Source organism: Belonocnema kinseyi, chromosome 6 (genome assembly GCF_010883055.1).
Source record: "Belonocnema kinseyi isolate 2016_QV_RU_SX_M_011 chromosome 6, B_treatae_v1, whole genome shotgun sequence".
Taxonomy (NCBI): domain Eukaryota; kingdom Metazoa; phylum Arthropoda; class Insecta; order Hymenoptera; family Cynipidae; genus Belonocnema; species Belonocnema kinseyi.
In genome coordinates this window covers 86,178,425-86,198,204 of record NC_046662.1, presented here as the reverse complement: position 1 = coordinate 86,198,204, position 19,780 = coordinate 86,178,425, and the positions used below count along the sequence as shown (strand labels likewise).

The 19,780-nt window shown below is 35.2% G+C and overlaps 1 protein-coding gene across 2 annotated transcripts in view; it reads right to left on the bottom strand.

The window, feature by feature from the left end:
• The window catches only part of LOC117174814, a 70,523-nt gene that overhangs the window by 7,537 nt on the left and 43,206 nt on the right, over positions 1–19,780 (bottom strand). Inside the window, exons 1-3 of one of the 2 annotated variants that reach the window (XM_033364195.1) lie at positions 14,897–14,980; positions 12,423–12,468; positions 7,113–7,245 (exon numbers count right to left, since the gene is read on the bottom strand). In XM_033364195.1, the coding sequence (XP_033220086.1) occupies positions 7,113–7,245; positions 12,423–12,468; positions 14,897–14,913 (196 nt within the window). In that variant the 5' untranslated portion in view covers positions 14,914–14,980. Of the gene's footprint in view, positions 1–7,112; positions 7,246–12,422; positions 12,469–14,896; positions 14,981–19,780 lie in introns of those variants that run through there. The other variant, XM_033364194.1, reaches the window with a different exon arrangement.

The window sequence follows — 19,780 nt, the reverse complement described above, 5'->3', positions numbered from 1 at the left end:
GCCTCTGTGCAGATACATATCTTAGTATGCGCAAATACATATGAATGTAAGACTTGCATGGAAAGTATAATATCTTGAAGAAGATCAAGAAAATGATTATATAGTACCATTATAGAGTTCAATTTCTGGTTTTAATCGGTTTTATTTTTAATTCAGTTCTTTAGTGAGCCGTTGCGGCAGAGGTAGAATCCAATCTTATCAGCTTTAAAATTTTATTGCCCTATAAGTTGCTGGAATGCAACTGCGGTAGATTTTAATTGTAACTTTCTGGCGATATGCGTGATTTTTCTTTTATTAAATTCTTTTTCGCATTCAACGGACATTGAGTCGTCAGCACTAAAATACACATCGGTGAACTACCCTGAGCTTGAAATATCGTGCAGCTTACGATTTTTAAGGTACACAAATAAGATTTCAAGGTAGTGGAGTTCATAACTGACGTAACTCATAAATCTATATCGTGCTTGGAATTTAATTATTCTAGTAGTGTAAGGGCTGTGATTATCATGTCGGGCTGGTAAACCAGACTTCACCTGTCGCACCTTTGGTCCACATCTTGAGAATGTTAGTACATCCAACGCTTCTGGTTGAAAAAAGATGCCCGTTTACCAAGCGAAGCGTCCGTTTAGGTGTTAATGATAGGGTCACCATACGCGCCTTCGTAACAAGAGCCAGGGAGTAACCTCCTTCGGCGCTGACTCAGTTTCTTTATCATTCTCTTTTTCCTTTCATTCTCTTTTCGAATTACAGCTTTCATAATGCCGCGATGCAAACATCTGACATACCAGTGGCTCTCAAAAGAATTATTTGATTGATTGATGATTCCTATTTTTAGACCTATAGACGTCACTGAAATCAAAACTTCGTATTTTCTACGAATTGACGATCTAGGCTATAGAAAATGAAGTTCTTGTTAAAGGTGTCCCTTTTATGATCAAACTATTGATCGCTGTTGCTGTAATTTCAAAAGAGTTGCGAACCCGTTAAGTCCGGTTAATGGGTTCCCGTACTGGGAGAACACGCAGAAGTAATATATGGGAACCATTCTTCTCTCTACCCCTTTCTTCTTTTCTCTACCTCTCTCTCTCCCTTGTTTATCCCCGAGTCTCTTATCCGCAGAGGGCGGCCCCTCCCACCGGTTATTATCGAAGGTAATCGTGCCTAAAAGCCGGTGTCCGCTTTTGATTAAAATTGGCTTTTAATTCATTTGGCAGCCTCTAATCTCGCGGCGGCTTCGATCAGAAGACTCTTCCCGCAACCTCCGTTCGTCCATACGGGTCAGAAAGGAGAGAGCATCCATGAATAAATTCCTTCGCGTTGCTTTTCACCCTACAATATATAATGGTGATCGCTTTCAACGCAGCAGCTTTACAGCAAGTAAAGCGATTTGCTATGGTTAATCGAGACGTTTTATTATTTCCTGCAGTTCCCAAGATTTCGGGACCGAAATATTGATGAAAACGTTTTTTTTTTTTTTTTTTTTTTTTTTTTTTTTTTTTTTTTTTTTTTTTTTTTTTTTTTTTTTTGGTATCTTCAAGTTTTTAGTTTTTCTCTCTTGGAGAACAGGAAGCAGTAGCCATTACTCGTGTAGTCGTCTCTTTATAATACTTGTGATATAAAAAATGCAATTAACTTTAGGATGGTTTTGTGGTTTCAGATTATTTACTTTGAGGGATCATTGCCAAAAAGTTGTGAAATTCAAGTCCAAGCCATTTTACCCATCTCCATTAATAAATTTTTTAATACTGCTAGTATGTAGTACTTACATCGAGTTATTTATACTTGGTTAAATCAGTCGAATTTTACAAAGCACAGAAGTTTATTAGGTCTCAACAAAACATATTTTGTTGTCCACATATAATGAGAATAATTCTTGGTTGAAACAGAAAAATAATTTGGTTGGTATTTATGCGACATTTTTTTATTTGTGCAACGAAATTTTGGTTTGCAGCAATATTTTGTTGACGGAAGATTTTTCTCAGTGTATGATTTACACTATGATTGAACGAACAACAATGCTGTTTGATCCGACGAAATGTTTTTCCAACAGCAAATTTTTAAAAAATTGACAATTTTTTTATTGCTGCACTTGATCGTAATTCATTGGATTTTTATGTGAAACTACATTTCCATTAGAGACAATCCAAATTACACAAGATTTTGGCCATGAATGCAGTAAAAAAAAGTGTTCAAAATAATATCAAAATCAATATCATTTTGATATGCAACAAAAATGATAGTGAATTCAAGAGCATTTTGATCGGCCGGAGTGAATGATCGAATTTTGAGATCATAATGATCTGATTCGGGATCATATATGATGTCAAACCAAGATGGCTGACATTCTTAGAGTACTTTAACTTATATGCAAGCTTTGTATGGTTTCTCATCGTGCAGTGTACTTGTAAAGTTAAAAATAACGAAATCTGATATTAGAAAATATCACTTATTAAGTGTAGTTGTCACTTTCGTGCAGTTAGATACCATTTTTAGGTTATGTCGTTATGACACCAGCGCCGATAATTGTCGCAATTTTGTTTAGTCTGATCCGAATGGTCAGATCATTATGATCTCGAATGTGAAATGATCGTTGGAGCAAAATACTCTGCAACAAAATTGATCCTTCTTTTTACTGTGAAGGTTACATATTTAGTTAAATAAAACCAAAGAATTTAACAGATGTTTTGGCCTACTTCCTCTTCACATTTCTGTCTCTCATCGATATCAATTTCCGTTGGGAAAGTTAATGTTTTCTGAGGTTAATGGAGCAAAATAAAGCACCGGTATCAATGCTATTAGCAGCTTTTCTGCTTACCAGTTCACTCTACGTCTAGCTTCGAGCTAGTTGAAAACAACAGGATATATTCTGAACGATATTTCCTTCAAGTACCTTAACCGTCAAGAATAGGTCTTGGTGTGTATTGTTTTGTCTTAATGTGATTTCAAGTCAGAAAGCAGGAAAACTCTATAATAGTAACTAGGGCGAATCTTCAGTTGAAAATGCACAAAGGGAAGATATACGATTATACCTAGTTTTGAATACAGTCATCCTCTATTTGTTGTAATAAGCTTTAGATGAAATGAATTTCAAACAGTCAATTCTTGAAAGTTTAGGACATTAACCTTATTGTGTAGTATTCAATCGATAAAATTTAATTTGTAATGTCGACAGCCCTTACGACTATAAAACAGTAATGGGCAAGAAAGAATTTATGATTACAATAAAAACATACTTTCTTTAATCTTTGTATATTCATTAAGCTTATCGTACCTTATCTAATTGGAGCTTTCTTCCATTAAAATGGTTTTCATGTTGGCGTAGACACTTGGGTGCCGTTTTAATTAATCGACTGTTTAAATTAATTAAGTCTTGACAACATTCAAGGATGCTATGGGCATCCGCTGTATAATTGGTATTCAAATCAGAACCGTTATCTCTATGATTTGAATGGCTAGTGGATTGCTTTGCGTCGATTAGCTTCGAAGCGAGATAGCCTGGTGTAGTCTTCCACTTTGTCACTTTTGTCACTTCCACTCGGCAGCGAAAGATGATGACGAGTTTAGAATATCAATGTAATTGTAATAATTATTACTTCATGAAACTAGGGTCATTGATCTAAAAGCTTGAAGAATACATGTCGATTATTCCATCAATTAGTTATCAGCAAAATTCTTCACGAAGAGGCAACAAATATTACATTTTCAAGATCCTAAGGTAGCAAGTAAATTCCACTTTGATCTTGAAGTGCCGCTAGGCACTGACTAACTGAGATTACAAATCATGCTATCCATCGATCTCAATCGCAAGTTACATGCAGATTCAGATGTTGAAGAAGGAGAGAGAAAAAAAAGATGTGTGAGGAAGAGAGAAATAAAGAGAAACGAGAGCGTGAACGATGTGAAGGAACAAATAGCTCCTCTCGGGCAAAGTTGCAGCGCAATCGGCGTCCCATCGCGCGGTAGATTCAATTAATTAGTAGAAGCAGCGCAATTAATTGGTAAGCACCGCTCACGGGTAAAGGCTTGTTTAAGATTAAGCTCATATCCCTTTTCCTGCACGTTTACTCTACCCGTTTTAAGGCACAATATCTATCATTTTTACCTGTTAAAAGTGCAATCTTTTATTAATTAACTTTTAATTATGCTTTTGCATGATATGAGCACCTCGAACCATATTTTCAGATGATTTTAAATTTTGTTTTGAATATAAATTGTATAATCCCAGGCGAAAATTGTAGTTGCGCGCCTGTTGTTGGCCAGTAGTGTGCCAGTAGAGAATATAGTTATCATGTTATCATTACTACGGTAGATACAGCACAATACAGATCCAGTAGTAAATTTTCACCTAGGATGATGCATTCAACTTTCTTTATGACCTTGTTTCCTCTAACTATCTGTCTATTGCAATCATCTGTTCAGTTTCAAATAGGCGTCAGCTGTGCCCGACAGCGCCTGTTTTAAAGTTCCTATCTCTATGTTATAGGCTTTTATATATCACATATGGTCATTAGATAAGTAGATAAAAATGATATGGTCTTTAGTCAATTGTTATTCCCTGCAAAGAAACTTCAATAACTCCCGATAAAACTTGAAAATCTTTAGTTGAAAAATGTACCAATATTCATAACTTGGTACAGAAGCATCTTTATTTATACTCGGCTTTCTTCTAATTATAAATGAAATTAAAGTCATTATCTAACTGAATCTATATTTTAGTTTTCATTGAGCAAGTCAAGGGGAGGTTCTGCATCTTGAAATGTATTGCTTTTATTTTTTCTATCAGTATGCTTCTTTATAAATCTGTAAAACATTCAGTGAGCGTACTCTGCACCGGTGGTCTTTGCCCGGACATAAGACCTCCTGTGGATATTAAAGGTCCATGAAATATATGTGTGGATAGTTGGATGCCCTTTGGCGATTTGTGAAAGTATAGTCAACAAGGGCTACTCGTCGTCTGATCAAATCTTTTATCTTTTGCGCATTTTAAAATCAAAAAGAACCTTCGTTATACCTGCTTCGATGACAAATGATTTTAGTACTTTTAGTATTTCAGCAAACTCCAACTCCATCGGAATTTATGCTGCTTAAAGAGTCCAAATTTATATTATGTGTAAAGAGAACTTTGAACATCGCAGGTCTTAGCGATTAGTTAAAGAAAGTAAAGATACAATTAGAGCAGAAGAAGAGATAAAAATAAAAACGACTTTGAAGGAAGCAGGGAACTACTTTATAAAAAAATGACAGGAAACAAAAGTACAGAAATTTTCAATATGAGAAATAGTAGGGGGGAATGGTATATGATGCAGACGGAATACTAGAGGCTTTCAGAGATTATTTTAGGAGAAAATTCAGAGATGAAGCTATAGGACACCACAACAGCGATGTTGAACACGATGCGATGGAAAACTCAATTGAAAAAGTCTGTGTCACTGAGGTTAGGGATATAATTAAGAACTTGAAAAACGGTAAGGCTGCCGGGGTAGACGGTATTAACGCTGAAATGCTTAAACACGGTGGCGCGTACATACCACATAGACTGTGCGACTTGATAAATTTATGTTTCGAGATGGGAGACGTCCCAGACGATTGGAACGAAGCAATTATCGAACCAATATACAAGAGAAAGGGAGATAAAAGCGAGTGCTATGATTACAGAGGGATTAGCTTATTAAGCACCGTAAGTGAAATATATTCAAAAATACTTATTCATAGGGTAATAATGAAAATAACAGAAGCAAAGATTTGGGAAGTCCAAAATGGGTTTATGCCAGGAAGGTCATGAACTGAAGGTCAGGAAATGAACGACTAACGAAACAAGTGTATCAAGGTAAAGTAAATGGCAGCGTGCCCAGAGGTAGACTGCGGAAAGAATGGTTAGTGTGTGAATGAGACCCTAGTTAGAAGAGACATAAGAAGTCACAGAAAAACGAGAGCTTGCATGAAAAAATGCATGGACATAAAAGAAGCTAGAGATGTATGCCAGGACAGGAAAGTATGGCAGCAAATAGTTAATAAAAAGAGTGTCAGTAGAGTGAATGACGCCTAAAACAAAAAACCTTGGCTATTAATGGACCCAAGTGGGGAACCTTACATAACGACTTCGTAAGGTTCTTAGCTTGGGGTGATTGCTAGAGAGATTAATCAGCAACCTGGGTCGAAGCAGTGTTGCGAAACGAACGTGTTATTTACTTAAATAGCACGAGAATTCTGGATCAATCTGTAAATTCTCTATCCCTTCCACACACTACTCCTTTCCCCTACTGAGTGAGTCACGCCTACTCCGAAAGGGAAATGGCTTAATGGTGTAATAATAATAGTGTCGTAAAACGTATGAGTATCTCTTCCAGTATTATATGGTATCAATCTGGATTTTGCAAGGTACGTATTTTGAGACTATTGGCACAAAAGTGATCATTTACCCGTTATGGTTTGACTCCAAAACGGTGCCAATAAATACGGAAAGAGACTGAACTGAACTCTCATCTCGACTGAGAAAATCCGCAATACAGAGAGCCAATAAGATGATAAAAAGAGTCTAGCCAAAAACAATTGCATCGAGCTAAACTATATAAAGAAACGTCTTCTTTGAGTTTTTTAACATATTAACTAATCTGTTTATATTTTTCGGACAAAGTATATCATTTAAAAGATAGCGTAAATTATTGTGCTAAAAATGGAATTTTTATGAACTCGTCCAATCTTGAGTTATCAGTAACTTGTCAAACTTCGTTTAAAAAACTCTTAATCGATAGAGGCTGCGTGAACCACGATTTTTACTACCGAAGAATTGCTGTAAGATATCTAAATTTTTTAAGTATCCGATATTTAATGTCCACTCCGTACTCGAGTCTGTCGATTGATCGCGAGCTTTCTCGGAAAAGTACTAAAACCACAGAGGCTGATTACAATATTCATAAAGCTGGTGAAACGTCCACTTTTCCTTATCTGGTAAAGTGATCACTCTAAGTTTGTGTTCAGTTCCTTAATGTTTTCATGCATTTAAATAAATTAACAAATTGTTTCGGCATTAAGAAGAAATAGGATTTCTTAATTTACTAATAGAAAGAAATGATTTGATAAGAAATTAGAGAATGTATTGATAATTTACTTACGATAAGGTGCGTTTTGATCATCAAGCTCTGTGGCTTTGACCATGCGACCGATTACGGTAACATTGCCGCTGCTGCAAGTCGAGTAGAGACTCACGGAGCGCACCATTGCCGGAACCGCCCCGCACATCACCACCTGAAAAAGTCACAAAAATATTCTGATTAGAAGAAAAATAATTTTTTATTTCAATTTTATATAGATTTTTATTAGCTTTATATCAGTATAAGACTTTGGACAGTGTTACATCAACCGAAACCACTTTTGCTCATACGATTCATGCAGTGATATTAATATGTATGAATTTAGATTTTACGCATGAATTGATACTAAACCAGTATATTGAAGATTTCAGGTGACTGGAAAAGGATCGGTTCAGAGGGTTCCTAAAGTTTGGTTTGTTCGGTTCGACGACCGAAAACGACGTCGTTAAGAACGTCGAAGCATGGGAACGCTGAGGCTGCCCAATTTATCCGGGTAAGAAGCATATCCCAACTTTTACGGTCGATTCACATATCGCGAGACATTCTTCGGCTCTTTTCCGAGACGTCTGCTCATCTTATCCTTGTTTGCATGCACTATTTAAAGTCAAACTGTCAAACCACTTCCTACGATTCTATTTGTCATCAATTCTAATTTTAATATCAAATTTTCGACGTAATACTTGAACGATCACTCTGTAATGTTTGGGAATTACCCGATAAGATAAAAAAAATTACAAATGGTACACTTGAAATTTAGAAATGCAATCATGGAAGAAAATTATTTTTTAAATCGTGCAAATGACAATTGGATAATGATTCTTCGATTTTTCCTTTCCAAACACACAGCAAATTTAAAAACATGTTTTCACCTCAATGAAACATTGTAAATTATGGCCACATGTTTATATAATTTTTAATAATATTTCCATCATGTAGTATGGAAATAATTTTATTTTTGGTCATTATCCAGTTTTCATTTACATATTTTCATATATTCTCAAATTCGAATGCGGAAATGTTTCAAAATTGTGGCATATCAAAAAGTGCATATATCGCACATATTCAACAAGTCCAAAAAAATAAATCTACTATATTTTCGTGATTTTCTACAAAAAATAAGCCATTTTAGAATTTATGAGATGGAGAACTGGATAAGGACCATTTTGCCTATATTTTTATATTCAGTTTTTATTATCGTGCCAAGCTCCTGCCAATGAAGAACTTTTTAAAGACATATTGTTAATTAAAAATAAGGTGAAAATTTTAAATAATCTTTATCACGCTTGCTCTCATGTCCTACGACCTACAATTTTTTAAACAATTTCGTAAAACATATCTTAAACGCCTAGGATATTATACAAAAATAATTGACACTCATCGGTTATAAGAAATATTTTGAGGGTTTTCGTATGAATGCAGGCATGGAGAAATATTATTTTGTATATAAATTTGTTATTAAAAACTTTTCAAAATATTTTAAAATGTTTAAAGTAGTTCAATTAAGTATCCCATAGGTTAATAAAGCAATTAATTTTTACAGCACTTTTTTCAAGAAAACTCGCTACTATTTTAAGTCAACTTTTAAGCTCTACAAAATAATTCTCTTAGGGGTTTCACCAATATTTTGCGTTAATATATGCAAGTGTGACTGAGCACCAGTTTTTATTATTTCAATTAGAAAGTCCGCATAAATATTTTATGCAAAATAAAAGTACTGGAGATTTGGTTTGGGCAGAAATCCTAATTTGTTTTAACTTTTTTTAATTATTCTGACCAAAAATAGGCTATTCACCTAGTTTTTCATGTTTCTTACCATTTCTCATAATTTTACCAAAATATATGTATTAGAGTGAACATAAAAATGTGGAAACTTATTTTACTCGGGCATACAATAATATTGGTTAACATTTTTTATTTCAAAATGTAAGATATCAAGGAATGTAATTTCAAAATAAAAGACGTATATTAAAATAAGCAAGTGAGAACGAAAAAGATAACTTGCAGAGTCGAAACACGTAGGTGTGGAAGCAGGAATCATTAATCTATGGCAGATAAGAAGCCGCTAATGCAAACGTGCGACTTAGTGGATCTTGGTACATCTACCAGCACGCGATCTTTGATGGCTTGACACTTCGTAATATCGATATCTGCGAGCTGACCCAGTCAACCTCCCTCAAGGTATGAAACTACAGAGTCCGCATCGAGCCGCAGCGAAAAGAAATTAAAATGATTTAATCAGTAACGTCTTTACAAAACATTTATTTGTCTTTGATTAAAAATGAATTACAGGGAAAATGATCGGGGGCTGGCCATTCTACGGATGGAGAGCCCGGCTTTAAGTCTGGCTGTGGCCGGGGTTTCTGATCAGAATCCGGCCAGCATCGTCAGAATGCGCTGGCCAACGTCCGGCCATGGAGCATGGCCGGGGAGCCCGATCGTGGCCCGGATGGGATTAACCCTTAAACGGCCAAAAAGCCACAACCGGGACACTGCTTTTCAACGGCCAATAACTAAGACTATTCGACACTAGAGAAAATTGAGACACATATATTTTTATTGCTTAAGATCTCCTCTTTCCGACGGTGCCAATGAAATTCCTCAAAAAATTATTTTTTATCCCAAAATGCAGTTTAAACAAAAAAAACGTGACTTTTCGTGCCTATTTTTTTTTGTGAACCATTTTCCAAAGCTTTTCGAGTCTGTAATTAACCTGGAATCTCACTTAGGGGTGGAATAAATGTCTAAACTTTGAGAATCCATGGTTCAAAGATCGATTTTTCGTTTTAGTATTTTCAAAATGGCGTCTTAATGGCAAAATTTTTGTGAAAACATTCATGAATTTTTTTACAATAAATGTTGCGCTTTTCGGAAAAACATCAGGAATAAAAAGTTCTTGTAATCAGCCGAGAAATACGCCTGAATTTTTCCGGAGCGTTTTGAGCAAAATTTTGAATTTTGCAAAAATTGTTCATATGCAAAATCCAAAATTTTGCTCAAAACGCTTCGAAAAAATTCAGGCGTATTCCTTGGCTGATTACAAGAACTTTTTATTTCTGATGATTTTTCCGAAAAACGCATCGTTTATTGTAAAAAAATTTCATGAATGTTTTCACAAAAATTTTGCCATTAAGACGCCATTTTGAAAATACTAAAACGAAAAATCGATCTTTGAACCATGGATTCTCAAAGTTTAGACAATTATTCCACCCCTAAGTGAGATTCCAGGTTAATTACAGACTCGAAAAGCTTTGGAAAATGGTTCACAAAAAAAAATAGGCACGAAAAGTCACGTTTTTTTTTTTTTTTGTTTAAACTGCATTTTGGGATAATAAATAAATTTTTTGAGGAATTTCATTGGCACCGTCGGAAAGAGGAGATCTTAAGCAATAAAAATATATGTGTCTCAATTTTCTCTAGTGTCGAATAGTCTTAGTTATTGGCCGTTGAAAAGCAGTGTCCCGGTTGTGGCGTTTTGGCCGTTTAAGGGTTAATTGGTGCTTTACTGGATTTAAATAATTCGGGTTTCAATTGGATGAAGAGCATCTGTCACTGAATTAGAGAATCAATTTGATTCTTTTTTACTGCAGAATTGGAGGATATTAATAAATGAAATTCCACACGCCCAGCACACAGACAAAATTAACTATTTTCATGTAGTCGTTGAGAGACAAAACAAGTATTTTAAAAATAAATATTATGCGAGTATTTTCACTTTAAATATTAATAGTCCTGTTTAAAGTAAATACATCTATTACATTTTTAAACATTATATTACAAATAAAATTGCTAACGCTACGGGGTATCGAGCCTACATAGCTATACCTAAATCTAACGCTTAGCAGTCGGGAGTGCTAACCACTGCGCTCAACCGACAAGTTGAAACTCGTTGAAAAGGCCATCCTCATAAGCTACAGTTCAGAAAAGTTAAAGTACCAAATTTTATGTTCTCTTTTCTAATTATTTATTATTATGCGACGTTATGTAAATATAAAATACGCGAACTTTCAACAGGAATATCAATGAAATACTTTTATTTTTCTTCGGGGGATATTTTGTTTTTTCCGGTTGTAGACTACTTGACAACTTTTTAGAATGACAGGAAATTTAATTTTTTATCAACATTAAAAATTTTTAACGACGGAACTCCGAAATTTGATCGTGAATGTTGACAATTTCTTAATAATAACATTTTTTAACTTTCGTATAAGGTTTGGGTTTTAGGTGTTTTATACTATTTTACAACGTTTAAGATTGATACAAAATGTAAATTTTTGAACATCTGCAATTTTCCATAAAGATGGAACTTATAATTTTTCTCGTAAAAAAATTTAAATCATATATTTTTCAGAAATTTTGAAATTTGCATAAGTTAATTTTAAAATCACGCCAAAAAAACTCGTTGTTTCGAGGCTTTTGTCATCTGCTTTTTATATTGTATATTAGGTATTATATTATTTAAAATTTATTATTAATCGTTTACAAAAGTTCAAATAATTATAAATTTAATATCTGCATGTTTTTTGCCGTCATTAATTTATAGTTTTATTATAATCTCTATTTGAAAATGTTTACGATACATTTATCACGATTCGAGATTTGTATACACATCCATTACTTAATGAAATCAGAAAAAGTAATAAGTTATAAACAAAATTTAACAATGTTATTATTGCCAATTAGCGCCCGGCCAGCTACCGTCTGAGCATTCGATCATAAGATTTGCCCGATCAGAACCCAGTCAGCCTAGCGAGTTCCCGATCAGCGCACGGCTAGGCTCTTAAAAAACAAACATAGCCCAGCGAGTCCCCTACCAGAAACCTTATTGCACTAGGGCTAACCCGGGCTATTTCCACACCGGTATTTGAATCTCTGATTCAAATTTAGAGAGTATAACCCTCAGCACTGAGCTACTCAGACGCGCGTGGCACTAATAGTGAGACGCAGAAATTGATAAACAATATTATCCATACCTGATATCTATGAATAGATTTTCTTGTTTAACTTTTTCGAAAATATATCATATATTTCCCATGGCTCACGATGACGATAACAAATTTAATATGGCAGCTCTCATACTGAGTCACAGTGGTTGAGTATAGAAAGAAGAAGAATCTTTTTTCTGTTTCTCTTCTCTCTCAAGAATCTTTCATATTTGATTCTTTCCTTAGGTCTAACTGACTGAAATTCAGGAAACATATAACTTGCAAATTTCTTGTTGCACTTAATTTTTTCATGCGAAAAAAGAACATGCGTCTCACTTTTGGGGAGGGGAATTCGCTATTGATGTCGGTATCATACCCAAATTTTATTACAAACTAGAAACTCACTCACCATCAGGAGGCACAAAATCTTCGCTAAGACGGCAAGCTGTGGTAACCTGAAACAGAAAATAAAAAATCCTATTAGTCTTGAACAGATCAAGGATTCGGAAGAATTGAACAAGAGTAATAACATGTATGACAAATAAATTTTCATAATTAATGCAAGACAAAGCTATGTGATGACGGTGGCTCGATGCGAGCATAAAAAACACAGTAATTAAGGGCAGGGACAAATTAGAATCTACCAATTAAGATGTGGGAATTCTGATTCGCAATCCTAACGGAATGTTCGGAATCTAATAATATTCTTGCAAGCGCTGATGAAGCGTCGTCAGGCGTCGAAATCACCGTGAATCCGCAGTCTCTTTTCCCGGTTACGAAAAAGAGAGAAGGAGAGAGCAGCAGACAGATAGGTATCGAGATCTCGCGCACAGAAAAGATATCCGGTATCTTCGCCAGGTGAACCTGTTCGGCACGTGCCAAAGAGACGATGAGAAAGAAGGAGGAGAGGAAGACGATGGAATGGAAGAGGAAGAACGAAACTTGACCTGAGTGGTTAGTGAAATAATCCAACTCGTATTTCATTTTCATTTTATTTGGGTTTGGGTCTTAAGCAAGTGATCACGTAGGAAGTTTAATCGAAAAATACTTGAGACTAAATCTCCGATTTGAAAAAAAGTTTAATTACTATTTTAGCATCCAATTGGATAGTAATAAGATATTAAGAGGTAAATCAATTTATAGGATACAGATCGACTTGAGGAACTAGAAAAAGAAAAGTTCAGAACAATGCCAATTGTTCTTGCTGGTTTATTCAAGATATTGCCAGATCCAATTATCGTCTGAAGTACCTTAGAAATCAATATTACGGTGACACATTGCGGATGGTAAATAATAACCCAGTTGCAAACAATCTCTATGCGGTTAGGTTAGCCGCTGTAGAGTATTGCGCAATATTCATGCATCTTGTGTTACATAGTGCGTGACATCACAAACTAACATTTAATAACAATCTTTTTAAATTAACTTCCTTTTTAGACGGAAGGTAAATATAGAAAAAACATGTATTTTACTACTGGCACACTGCTAAAAACAACAGCTAATGATAATTGTATTCTGGACTGGGCTATAGTACTGACCAACATCTGGCATAATGAAACGCAGGCGTCCAAGTACTGGGTACGTACAATAAAAAATATAGTTATATCAATAATGGTTTTGTCAGTACTAGGTTACTACATTTTTCACCTGTGATCAAGTAGACTTGGGCAATTTGTAACACAGTTCGCACGACAAATGTGCCTAACACATTTATCATCGTACTCACTGTGCGACATGCATCAAATCATAATGCGCAGCAAGAGCATGTCGACTCAGGTTTCGAGATTTAATTGCGCCAACGAAACGTAGCAGCGGCAATGGCACTCTGGTACCAGTGCTACCAGAGTGCAATGGCATAGTGCTGCTCAGTGACCAGGGATCTCGGCGGGATTGCTTTCTCGCTTTTATTGCAATTCTGAAGCAATAAAACAGAAAAATTAAGTTTCATATTTCCCTTCTACATAAACAAAAATTACTAGTTACTCAGCTTATCATTTAATCATTTTTTAATTGCATCCATCTCGGTGTCAATTCGTATTCGCAAGTAGCTGAGAGTTCTTGAAATTGTGGTAGATATAAAATTAACCTGGAAACGTAAGGCAAGTTTTTAAATAATTTTGATTCTTTAAAATAAATCTTTTGTGTCTTGTTAAACTCGGTACTTGTGTAAATGCATTGCAAAACATATTTAAATTGCCTTAAAAGTAACGTACCAATTTAAATCTTTTTCTCATATTCATTTTCGATAAATTAACATTATGTGCGAATGGAAACCGGATAAAAGAAGATTAGAAGTAAAACAAGAATCAGTACATAAATTTCCTATATTTTGTAATAATTTACCAGTAAACTTATTTTAGCTTCAACATGTGGCAACATGTGATTCGAAAGTAATTACCTTGAAGTTACAAGTTACAAGTTACAACATTAATTTGTGATTAAATGACTGCTGGACGTTTTCGTTGTTAATAAAAATTTTCAATGTTGATGCTAGAAGTTTGTCTCGGTTTACCGTGCTAAATCCAGTATTTCCGGTATGTTCAACATATACCGAGTTTACAAGATTCATTTGGGAGAAAGGTCTATTTATTTTGATAGAAATGTAATCGATGATTCATTTTCATTTAAGCTAAAGATAAATGATTATTTTCTCCCAAAAATACAAGTTTTGCAATTTACGTCAAGAAATTCCTGAAACAACTTCAACGTATGTTGTAGTGGTGATTAAAAAACGACGTTTAGCAAGCAATGTCCATACAAGATCAAGTAAATGTCATCTTCTTGGAGTTGTCTGATTTTAAGCTTAGATACTCTCCTCATGTGACTTAAATTTTTCAAAAATTATAAAGGACGTGAGAACTCCATCTGATTCCTCAAACTTACCAAATAATTACAGTCATAACTGCGAGTCTCCCCGGCGTTTATGCGTCATCCCAGTCCAACTACAGTCGCTTAAATTATTGCGAGAGAAGACGAATCTAGTCGACCATAATTAATTAAGTAAACTATTTCCAGTCAACTTTGGATATAATTGTAGATCTTTTCTAGAAAAAACTCCTCCTTCACATCACAGAGAATGCTAAATTCAACTACATTGTTGAAATTTGACACACTTTCCTTTTCAATACAAGAAAATAACTATAACCTCTTGTAGCTTGCACCGCGCTTCTGGAGATTATTAAGTGTAGTTACTGACTCTCTATCTCGAAACATAATGCGCAGATTGTGAATCAATAAAAAAAAATATTGCTCGTGTCCACTCTAGCTCGACACACCTGAAAAATCAGCCGCTTTGGTCGGAGATTATAAAAACATATATGATCTGTGATATATCCCTTGGAGGATAATTATCGGGAGTTTACATAGTATCTATAGCTTTTCGAAGCAGTGTCACTCGCGAAAATTTCTGTCAAAATCGGACCTGGACAAAATAGGACAATAGAGAAGAGCTTAAAGGTTAATCAACCGAGCGGACAACACTTGATGTGACAGCTGAATGACTGACTGACTAGCTAAATGAAGACTAGAAGCCGAAAAATACTGTGCTTGGTCACCGCGCGAGATCAGCACGTTGAATGCGGTCTAAAGATTCCGGTCTGACACCCTTAGGCACGTGGGGACTCATCTAAAGGGGATTTAGTGGGGATTGTCGCCCGTCGCGTGAAAAACTGCCAACACTTGAATAGGTCCCGGCTCCATCATGAAAAACACGGCTGCTGACGTTCGATGACTCTCAGCTGACCGCCTTCTGAACTACGATAAAGCAGCACGCGAGCACAGCTTCTTTCGTAATATGCAAAAAGGTTACGAGTGAGAACCATCGCGACCACGAGACAGACACCGACGGATCAATTCAAACCAACATTAACTTTGAGTTTCAATTGCAGGGCAAGTCTAATGAATGGAAGTAGTAATTTAATGTTATAACAGTTCTGTGAAAGTTTATGCAGGTTATTTTATTGCTATTTATCAAAGAACAAGTCTCCGACAGGTCAAAAGTACCAGGTGAAAATTGTAGAGGCACCCCAGGATTAAGAAAAACCCTCCCGGCTAACAACTGGCCTTCTATCGTTCACCCAGCAGGTTCGGTACCAGTTGTTGATCAGTACAGTTTTAGTAGTGAGTCAATAAACAAAACGTAATTTGGAGTTTTCCCAGAACTGAAAAATAGGAACGTAAATAGTCTGGCTCGGGACAGTGCTGTGTGAATTTTCACCTGGAATTTTAAATGTAGAAAAGATTTTAAAACTACAACTTGATTTAGTGCCGTTTCCGTTATATGAAAAAAGCTAGGTTGATGCAGACTGACCAATCCAGTACTTATATGATTACATAAGAGGGATATGTGACTCATTTCTACTTTGTGGTGAACCGAGAAATTTACTACCTTTGCTTTGTAATGGACGAGAGCATGAGCCTGCGATCTAAAGGACTCACCTGGTCTTCCGGGTATACAATAGAACTGCCCCAAAATGTTTCCCAAACAGGCGTAGCAAATCTCAACAAATCACAAATTTCAATAGAAAGTGTGTCCCAAATCCCGATACTGAAAATCGCGAAAGAACTGGGCTTTTGTGGGACTGTTTGCTAAAATTCGGACCAGTTCCGTAGTCCGCTTTTATCCCACAACGAGCGGGTCGAATCGTAGTTTGCGAAATCACATCACATTTCTCGAAAGTAATACTTTTACTTTAGAGGGAAATCGCTACATCTGCAAGACGTTTTTCCAAATAAATTAAGAATATATTTCATTATTGTATCGAAATCAAGATGTAGTATTGATAACACTGATGTAAATGGGCCCATATTTAGGGAGAATAATTTGTGCCAAGAAAAAAGTTGTGGTTTGGAATACAAAAGCTTAAAAAAATAAATTCAAAAGTAGGATAATTTTGAGTTAATGTTGAGTTCAGTAATTGTTAGTGAACATTATATTGAAAATTAGAAGAAATACAACATTTCTGCAAGTTCCTACATATTTTATAATTTAGTTAAGTACACATTAAACAAAAAGTTGCACATGTCAAACTTAAAATTTCTTTATTGAAAAAAAATTTTACTTCCTTAAGAGTTTCAAAAACGATTTTTATTCTTTAAGGGCAAGGACAATTTTTTCCAATAATGAAAAAAATAATAGCATATCTCAGATTTAAACTAAACAAATTGAAAGTTGGAATTTTCAATTCAACCGCAATAACATGAGCAAATCTTCCTTCGTTCAGAATTTAGTAATATCTTCATCCTGAGCTTATATTTCTCAACATTTCAATATTATGAAGCTCCCTCATGGAAATTTATTTTTACAATAAAATACAATAAATTGCAATACCTGGAAATTTTAATTTTTTGCAACGATTTATGATTACATATACAATTTTGTAACATTCTCCGAATGAATATATTTCCATTGTTTTTTTTTAAATCTTTCAAATAATCGTGGAAAATTACAAAGCAATTCGCTAGTTTGTAGCTTTTAAAATTGAAACTCTGTGTGCAGATCATGCCAAACCTAGGAAAGTCACCTTGCGGCATTTCTCATCCAGAAAAATTAAAATTGCACAAAAAATTAACAAAACTTAGTAGTGTGACTTAAATTATAATATATAAAAATAATTATTGTACTGAACATCACAGCGAAGCCCCCCCCCCCCTCATAAGACGAAGGAAAAAAATAGGTGGATGTGACCTACATTATTTCTGTGACTAATCACAGGCGTGCTTTCCCGCACTTTTGACCATTTTTTGTTGACTTCAAATTTTTCCGAATAAGAAATGCCGTAATGTGACTTTCCGTGAATGTGACTTGGTGCAATTTTGCCAATTTTCTGTGAACTTCAAGTTTTTCCGAACGAGATATAACAAGTTACATAGAAAAACAGGATCATTTTTATTGCAGCACATTTGTTATGCACTCAAAATAAGATTTTTTCTCAAGTTGAGAATACTTCAAGTGTCAAAATATAACATGAACACAGTTGCATTCTCATTCTCCACAGTCTCATTTTTGTCGAAACTCAAAACTTTATTATATTTTAAAGAATTAATTGTTTTCAATCGACAATTTTCTAAAGCTTCATCATACTACTGTAGCTTAAAAGTATTTTCTAACATTCTATCGATGTTAGGTTCTATCCTCATTTTTTATTTACTCAACGATTTTTTATTACTTTTTTATTGATACCTGTGACAAAATGAGTTTGCTTTATTATTTCTTTTATAAGAGATTTTGAAAACGGAGCCTGAAGTTCTGGTTGCTTTTAAAAATAGACCCTGTTTTTAAATATATACAGTTGTCCTTGCCTCAATAATCAGCACGCGAATGACAGAAAGAGAGAAAAGCATTTCGAAAAAGAAGAAACTTTATCGGTAGTCTTGTCATCAAAGTCGTAAAATCTAATCTCCCACGGCTTGGTAGGTCTCGAGGTCTTTCGCTGTCTTTTACTCTTCCCTCGCTCTCAACTCGCCTGTTTTCTCATCCTTGGATCAAGTCCTTCACTATATGCATAACTATCGATTACGGCAAGTATATCGCCGTCAATGACCGAGAAGCCGTAAAGATTTTCCGTGTCGAAAACGAATAATATCCTTGGGAGTTCTAACTCCGCATTCAATAAATTGATATTGTATTATCCCTCCCCGTGAATAACTAAGCATCCACGCGTTTCCGCTATTTTTTTCAAGACCATGCATTATGTGAATGATTTATATGTCGAAGATTAATGTGAGAGTAACGTCAAGTTTATAGCCGCAAACTGATTATTAGTCCCCCTTTTACAACGATTAATTTTAAGTATCGTAGTATGAAAGGATGTGTGATATTAAAGGTGTCTGCATATATTTATTTAGATTCAATTATCAGTAGACAGCAACAAGTTAAGCTCCTTCATAATCGATAAAGAGGAATGCGTCAACATGGTATCTTTGAATCATTATTTTGTCTCTGCAGTTAATCAGCTCATTGGATGGAGATTAAAGCTCTAAATTAAAATAATGCAATTCAGGATCCTTACAATTGCTCCCCTTTATTTTTAACTGTAAGTGCAATACATTTTTCCCAGAACATTCCCAGAACGCGACCGAGTTTGTTATCGGTCGTGTGCACGGAGTTGTCACGATCGGACGATGTGTCACGTAATGCTAGTTGAATTGTGAATAAACGAACAAGTCAGAAAGCTTAAGAGAAAGATAGAGAGAGAAAAAAAGAGACGAAGAGGGGACATTCGTGTCGCGAGCCTGGTGCCACATTGAGTACCAGATAGGCATTTGCGGGGAACGAGTCAAAGACAAATTCTCCTTGAACGATCCGGGCGATGACTTTATAATGCGCTAAGTGTTGCAGGGTCAGGACCCACTGAAAAAGAAAAGAAAGAAGCCCAGGAGGACCATGAAGAAGAAAAAGAAGAGGAGCCACGCGAGAGGACGTACGCGACGTGGTTTTTGCTCATAAGCCGCGACGTTCCTTCAGCGTCACATTCATTCTGTCACGCTCTATGTCAACCTCCCTCTGCTCTATACCAAAGAAAAATCAGAGATTCAGAAACATCAAGAGATGATACTTCAAAGCCCACTGATTCTTTCAGAATAACCATTGTGTTAATATAATCAATTTCGGATTTTATTACTGTTACTTGTTTCGATAATAGATTCCCAACATTATTATCATTATTAAAAACATTTCTGTGGCGAAATGTTGTCACAGGCTTATACTGCCCAATATGTCGAAGGCATTTTTGGTTAGAGTTGGATTTTTTATTTGATCATTTTGCA